The sequence below is a fragment of the Echinops telfairi genome, unplaced genomic scaffold, assembly GCF_000313985.2.
Source record: "Echinops telfairi isolate 266 unplaced genomic scaffold, ASM31398v2 ScPeMD7_7475;HRSCAF=8513, whole genome shotgun sequence".
In the NCBI taxonomy this organism is placed as follows: Eukaryota; Metazoa; Chordata; class Mammalia; order Afrosoricida; family Tenrecidae; genus Echinops; species Echinops telfairi.
In genome coordinates, this window is record NW_022111379.1 from 2,575,920 (window position 1) to 2,583,967 (window position 8,048).

An 8,048-nucleotide genomic window follows, 5' to 3' on the forward strand; every position below is an offset into this window, starting at 1 on the left:
ACAGTATTAGCATACCACAGCTGTTTAACCGTTCACCCCTTGAAGGGCACCTGGGTGTTTCCCATTTCTAGTCCTGATGATAAAAGGACCACACGCATTGCTGCAGGGGGTTGCGTGAACGTAAGTTTTCGTTTCTCTGAAAGGGGTGAACGCTCAGAGTGAGATTGCGCTGTTGAACGAGTCAGACGTTTTTTGTTTTGTCTTAAGCAACTGCCAAACTGTTTCCAAAGTACCTTTTTATATTTTCATCAACAATTTTAAGTAATGCCGTTTCTCTGGATTCTCACCAACATTTCAGATAGTCACTTGAAATTTTTTTTTAATTTTAGCCATCTGATAGGTGTGTTAGTGTATGCAATGGCAGTTTTCATTCACATTTCCCCAGTGGCTAATGATGTCGAACCTCTTTTCAAAGGCTTGTTTGCCATCTGTACATCCTCTTGGGATGTTTTCTACTTAGATTGCTGATAGTGCACCGTTGCGTGTTGCGAGCGCTTCCTGCGTTGTCCGGCTCCCCTTCCTCAGAGAGGTTGAAGTCCCTCCTCCTCGCCTGCCGTTCACGGTTGGCCCTCGCAGGCCCTTCACAAAGCAAACGCTCTTCCTTTTGATGCGGTGCAGTTCTTCAGGGGGTTGTTCTATCGACCATGCTTCTGGTGTCACGTCTACAGACGCCACCCAGATGCTGTCGTGTGCTTTTCACTAAAGGCTCCCTAGTCTATCATTTGAATTAACATTTGTCTCTGATGGGACTTTGGTTGAGGTCCTTGTTCGCCCTCTCTTACGTAAAGACGTCCCTTTGTAAAAAAAAAGTTAGGTGAGCTGATTTGCGTAGGTGTATTTCTGAACTTTCGATTTGTTCTTTTGTTCCATGTGTCTACCCCGCCACCAATGCCACACAGTCTTGGTTACCTATCTAACTGGCCTTGACATTGGATAGACTGATTCCTTTCACTTTACTCCTTTTTTTCAATGCCGTGCCAACCACTTCACATCACCTCCATTCACAGCCTCTTCCAGCCCATGCCAGAGACACGTGTGGATGCCAGCACAAGCGAAGCCATCCCCTCTCAAGAAGCAAAAACCAAAGGTATTTATCTTCATAACTGCACAAAGAAGTTTGTTCTCGTATACAATATTGTTAGTGGGTTTCTTGCTAAGATGCACATACGATGGAGTTGTACTTTTCATAGAGAAGCAAGTTCTATTTCAACTTCTGCTGGGATGCATTTAATTTTTAAAGAGGGATGAGGTTGCGGGAAAATGCCTGACACAATGTGGGGTATGGAAAAAAAGCTCGATGGTGTTGTATGATTTTGAAATCAACCGAAGAACTGGGTCAGCTTAATCTCATTTAGCTCACCAGTCCATAGCCTGGGGGGGAAGGATAGACAATCCGAGCTCTATTCTGATAGGATGTGAGAGTGCGAGGTTGTACTCTCTTTCGCGGTGGGGTTTTAATCAGAGGATCGAAAGGCAGTGTCCCAACCTTGACTGGATTGTTCTAATGCGCCAGGGGCAGGCTTTCCGTGTTATCCAACATTCAGACCTCACGGCTGAGCATCCAGAGCCCCTGCCTCGGGAGAGGCCCCTATCTGAAGATGCTGACCTGCTGTGATTCTGTCTTGCGTTCTTGTGCTTACGGGCCACAAAGAAGCGTGTGACCACTGAAACTTGTCGCCCCAGAAGCAAGGCAGCTGGCAGTGCCACTTTCCGGGGCGTCCCCTGTGTGGTCATTCTACTTCCAGCTGCTCCCATGCAAAAAGAAATGAAAACGGAGGAGCAGCAGAGAAGTCAGTCCTACTGTGTACAAACGACTGTCGACTGTTCTTCCCTGACCTGGATCTTTGAATGCTCAGTCCTCCTCAGGGTGTTCGCTTGGGGTGTTTCCCTTCGGGGACTTCCAGGCGGTTGATGTCAGCTGTGTGTCACATGGCACCCTGGTTGCCATGGCAAATATTTGTGTCTCATGAAAAAAAATGTGGGTTAAAGAAAGAAAAAAAAAATCAATGTAAATGGCCAAATCCCAAGACAGACAGCCCCTCAGGCTAGTGTTTGGCCTGCACGGTGATCGTTTCCAACTCAGCTGCTTCCCAGGCTGTGCGGGGCCGGGGCTCGTGGGCACAAATGGAGCAGGCGAGGCACCTTTGTGCTTCTCACCGTGTTCGGTTCTGAGGGCTGCAGTTTACGGAGCCCAGAGCTACAGGTCCCACCGAAACGAGGACTCCGGTTTAGCCAGTACGCACTCTGCCTCAAAAACAAAAACAAACCTCCTCCTCAAACGCAAAACTAAATGTTAAATAGTGATCTATTTTCTAAGTCCTAGTTAGTCCTGCCTTTTCCCCTTTCTGTGGAGTTAACGAAGCTTTCCCCTCCTGTCAGGGGCAGGGATATTTCGACTCTTTCCTGTGGTCCCAGACTGACAGAGTTCGGAATAAGCTCGTCAGCCCTAAGTGTAATTCTTCCTGCTCTGGCGGAGAAGCGCCCCAGGCACGAGGGGAAAGAGCCCAGAGAGAGACTGCCACACGTCTAGCCTTGTGAGGGAACCCGCCGATGGTGTTCATTGTTGTAAATATTTTGCCAAACCCTTTCTTCTGAGCAAACAGGACTCTTGGCAAGCAGGGCATCCTTGTCAAGGGTGGGAAAGGTCTTTCTAATTATGAGCTGCTGCCTGCATGGAAAGAAGGAACAGGCTGGCCCAGCAGGGGAGAGAGGGGTGGGGGCTTGGGGGCGTGGATTTGCTTTCTATTGGTTTTGTAAAATTGCCCATGAGAGTCACTTTGATTTAAACTGTGTCTCGGTCTTCTTTGTAGGGCAAGCGCAGAAGGTCAAGAGGACGCCAGGATAGGAAGGTTTGTAATTTGTGTGACTAGTGGAAATGTGGGGTCTGTCACCTGATGTCCCTTCCTTTGGCTGGCGGGCAGCAGGATGGGAGGCGGGTTGCAGCTGGACACAGCACGGGCAGTTCTGTGGTCTTCCTTTATAACCGAAATGAAATCTCGTTTTCAGAAAAAGGAAACAGAAGCAGGCTTCCGTAACATTGAAAAAGCACTCCCCACCCACCCACGCACCCCCATTGCGAGTGAATTATTTTTCAGACTTCAGGCCAAAAAAGGTGATTTAATGCCCTCAGAATTTGACTGACCCACATCAGTCTCCAAAGTTTCTCATCTTTTCAAAGCACCTTTAGAGAGAAATAAAAAGTGAGAAACAAATCACTTCTTCCATCAGACACTGCCTGTGTGCGTTCATGTATGCACACGTGTACACACGCATTCTGCATGTGTGATGGAGAAGGCTTTGCAGTGGGATTTAGAGGTAAGCTGACCCCAACACATAAGGTAACAACAAAAGTGGGGAAATTATGTGGTCCCCACACTGTGTAAAACCTAGCCGCCCGACATTTCCTGGGGTCACAGGTGCTTTACCAAAGCCCCCCAGGAAGCAGGAGTGCGGTGGCGGCGTCTCCTTTCCCGGGAGAGCAACTTTGAGAGGCAGCGCGTATTGTCTGTACTTCAGCTTCCTCCCCAGAGCAACGGGCACCTTGAGAAGCTGCCCTCCCAGGCGCTGCTGGGAGGACTCGGTTCGCTCAAGGGTCTGGAAGGGCTTTGAGAAATACGGATCCTGAGGATCACGCAGGGTGAGTCTCGCTGCCTTTTCAGAGCACCGTCTAGGCGGCTCTTGATTCTGCCCCTCGGAACCTAGACAAATTGCTCCCAAATAAGCTAATCAAGGCAATTAGCTCCTTCTGGCTTCCCTTGACTCGCTTTCTGTGAGGGGCATGTGAGTTTGCCTCTGTGCCTTAAAAGCAGGCTGTGTTTTAAGAGTTAGAAGACACTGCTTATCCGAGTCCCTGCTGATGCAGCGTGTCCTGGGTGTGAGGCTCGGAGCACCTTCTATGCCACTACCACCTACTGCCACTCCGACTATGACCTAGCACGGCCAGGTGCTTACGCCGTGGGGCAGTTCCTACGCTCCAAGTGAGGGAGTGATCTCACTTGAGTCTCACAACATCTCCAGGTGATGAGGACGGTCAGTCTCACGCTTTTACCAGGAGGCACTGGATGCGAGGACCCAAGGTCCTCCCCCTCTTAGTAAATGACTGTCAGAATACAGAACAATTGGGCTGTGTGGCCACCAGCACCCCCAAAGCTACGCACACTTTTAAAATCTCAAATGTTTTTGATATAAACTTTCAAAAAGATATGTCTCTGTTCATCTATTGCACCTCTAAAATATATTCCATCTCCTCTGAATGCAATCTGACACTTTAAAAGAGCTGTAGTCATGTGTGAAGTTATCCAATTTCTGCATCTATTTTGTAGCGCACAGTTGCCTCCTCTGCTGACAGGTCTGCTTGGGTTGCTGCTGACTTTCTGTCTTTGAGGTCAGGTAAACAACAAGATGACACTGAGCCGTGGAACGTGAACTTGGAGTCCGTCAGATTCCAAGACCCAGAGGACAAGACACTCAGTCAGAGTGGAGCTTGTCACAGTTACTTTCAAAAGCGGAGGCTTTTCTCTTTAGAAATTTAGGTCCAAGGTTTTCCAATGGCCTCTCTTCAACAAATAATCTTTTTATTATCATAAAGTGAGCATGTTAACAACTACATGAAAATCCACTTAATTTTAATTAATGTTTAGATAATAAAAAGGTGTTTTATTGGTAACCAACCAAACAAACCAATGTATTTATTAGACTATAAATTTATTTATTGCACAAATGTATTTACAAACTAAATTAATGAGAAGGGGGCTAAAAATAAATGGAGAGAGGACTTCAACTATACCTATAATATTTCTTAAAAACAAAATAACAACAAGCAGACTTTAAAAGTTCATGGAAACAAATCCCATTTTCTTTTCATTCTAATTCCCATCAAGTTTTGAAATATAGATGATGAAAGTTAATGCATCTGATAGTATTTTTATATTAGTCTTTGTACTTTTCTGTATTTTCCATTCGTTTCCAAATTGAGAAAGAAAACAAAATCCAAATTATATCAAAAGAAAACCCTATTTCCTAAACAGTATACACTGTTGTAAAGTTTTCTTTTGTTATAGAAAGAATGGGAGGAGGGGGAGGGGGAGGGAGGAGGAGGAGGAGGAGGAGAAGAAGAAGAAGAGGAAGAAGACAGCCTTCGATGCAGCCCTATGCCCTGAACTTCCTATGGTGCCCTTCTTGCCGCACAACCTGGTCACTCCAGGACTCGTGTACACACATCAATAATAACCATGCCCACACTCCCCTCCTCCTCGGCCTTTCTAGCTACTTGCTCGTCCTTTTCAGAACGGAGCTCCTTCAAACTCTGCCTCAGTTGCCTCCTGTGCATGAAGAACAGCCACAGTGATTCCAGCGGTGGGAATGGGACCAGCAAGCGGCCTCTGGAGAGCTGGCTCTGACACTAGGAGTGGGCTCCGGAGGAAACCAAGCTAAAGTGCAAAATGGTCAGTCTTTCCCAATATTGTCATAAACGCAAAATGTTAAACAAGAAGATATTCAATCCACGAGGAATAGATCTATCCCCAGCAGCAAGGGGGAAAAAGTGTGGGGGGGAGGGCAACCTAATTGTGTACAACAACAGATGAAGGCATAAACAAAATGTGCATATTTACAGTGGAATATTGCACATCAAGACCGTATCATGATGATGACGCAAAACATGAACAAGCCTGAGGATGTGATGCTGAATGAAATCAGCTAATCCCAAAAGGACAGATACGGTGTGAGATCATTTTTCATAAGAAGTTCAGAGTAGGTTTACACCCAGAAAGCAGCATTTTCTGATGGTTATTAGACACGTTAATTCTGGTGAAAGGAACACCGATACGCCACCTGGGGGCGTCAGCGCAATGTTGTGCCAAGGTAAATGCAGACCCTGGAGGTAGACAAGATCAGCGAGACCCGGGAATGTTGAACGCTCTAAGATAAGCCTTTCAGCAAGAACTGTAGCAGCCACGGGAAAATGTGTGAGTGATTTCCTGGGTGAGTGTGTGTGCTGTCCAGCTACGGGAGAGTGTATGGTGTGCATACATAGATATAGTGGTAATTTGTATGTTCCTATATGTCCTACAGCCTTCAGTGGGGATTCCACTTCAGCCTAAGGAATGCAAAAATCTTGACACCTGGACAAATAAATAACATCGTGAAAAACAAAGAAAAGATAGGAATCGTCAAGGATTTCATTTTACTTGGATATGCATACCATCAACACCCATGACAGCAGCAGTCAAGCAATCAGCTTGCAGAGGGGATTCTACTACGAACGACCTCTTCGGAGTGTTAAAGAACGAAGATCTCCCTCTGAGGGCTAAGGCATGCCTGGTTCACACCATGGCATGTTCAGCGCTTCGTGTGCATGGGAAAGCTGGGGTAAGGGAGACTGAAGAATCATGCCCTGCCAGGAGAATGGACAGAACGTAGTTCATAAGGACACTGAGTGACATGCTAGTTCCGAGAGTAGCACACAGGGTCTTAAAGGGTTAGGAGCATTCGTCCAAGCTATAACGCATGGTCTCTTCCCATCTGAAGCAAAGGCGAGTGAAGGAAATCAAAGATTCAAAGAAGCAATTAACTCACAGGACTGATGGCCCACAGGAACTAGATGGTGCCTGCTCTGACCAGGAGCACCATAGAAGACCGTGGTTAGAAGTCATACCAAAACACCAGACTTACTACACTAATAGAGATGGAAACAACCCACAAGGCTGTCGTGCTAAGGCACCCTTTCCACCTGGAACTGAAGCTACTCCCAGAGGTCACCTCTCAGCTGCATAAATGGCCAATAAGACACCCACGAGGAATGTGCTCCTTAGAACAGCCAACTACAAGACTGAAAGAGCAACATTTGCCCAAAAGCCAACATGAGAAAGTAAAGGGAGAACAGGGAAATTGGAGAGACGGACCAGGAACGGTTGAGTGGAAATGGGGAGACTGACGTCCCCGCGATGGCAACCAATGTTAGAGTACAATGTGTGTAAGTTATTGAATGGAAACCTAATTTCCTGTGTACATAGTCACCTAAAACAGTAAATATTGGAGGAAAAAAAACACAAATAAAAGTTCATTTTAAATTAAACTACATAAAGGAGCCCTGGTGGCACAGTGGGTTATGCATTGGGCTGCGATGCACAAGGTCAGCAGTTCGAAACCACCAACTGCTCCCCGGGAGAACGATGGGGCTTTCTACTCTGGTTAAGAGTCTTAGAAACACATAAGGGCAGTTCTACCCTGTCCTATAGTGTCACTGAGTGAGAAAGCAATTCAAGCAGTAAAGACTTCATGCTTTAAAAAGTGTCGAGCGAAACACATTGGCATGTCACGTCTAGCGGGAGAACGGGCCCGGGGCTTGGCTTTTGGCCCTCGGCACCGCCCACCCCGTCTCGTTTCTGGGCTCAACTAAAGCCAAGCAGAAAGCAAATGTTTTGAGCCATGATGAGGGCAACAAATGCGCAAATGTGCTTGACCCAATGGATGGATGGATGGATTGTGCTAAGAGTTGTAGGAGCCCCAGTAAAATGATGTTTTTTAAAAGCAAGCAAGCAGTAGCCGTTACTTTGATCAGAATGAGAGCGCTGCACCTGAGAGAGCACATGAGAGTCCAAGGGAAAGCTGAGGCTCTTGTGTTTTGTTTTGTTCTTGTTTGTCCTCACTTGCTGTCATGAGATCATCTTCAAGAAAGAGGGGGCGGGGAGAGAGTCACAAAAACACATAAGGGGGAAAAAAGAATCTTTTAAAACGACTTCTCCCATTCTCTCTAATTCAATAGAAATTGACACCCTGGCCTATGTATTTTGGACACGAAAATTTCACAATGCTGGAACACTGTGTCGTTTCTAAAGTTGATTATGGCAAAGGTTGCATCCTCGATGCAGTGAACTACTGAACTGTATGATATGTGGATTATGTCCCCATAAAGCGGTTTTTTAACATATAAAAAGTATAATAAGCATGAAAAAAATGACATCTTTTTTCACTGGGAATTCACTGGCAAAACGAATTCCCCACCTTGGAAGAAGTCATTGAGGATGAAGAGCCTCTGTGAGGGCTTT

The 8,048-nt window shown here is 46.3% G+C and overlaps 1 protein-coding gene across 1 annotated transcript in view; it reads left to right on the top strand.

The window, feature by feature from the left end:
- Positions 1-1,028: 1,028 nt before the first annotated feature.
- IQCH (IQ motif containing H) overlaps positions 1,029-8,048 on the top strand; it is a 136,344-nt gene continuing 129,324 nt past the window's right edge. The window contains exons 1-2 of the mRNA XM_045285794.1: positions 1,029-1,087; positions 2,811-2,849. Coding sequence (XP_045141729.1) covers positions 1,040-1,087; positions 2,811-2,849 — 87 coding nt within the window. The 5' untranslated portion in view covers positions 1,029-1,039. The remainder of the gene's footprint in view (positions 1,088-2,810; positions 2,850-8,048) is intronic.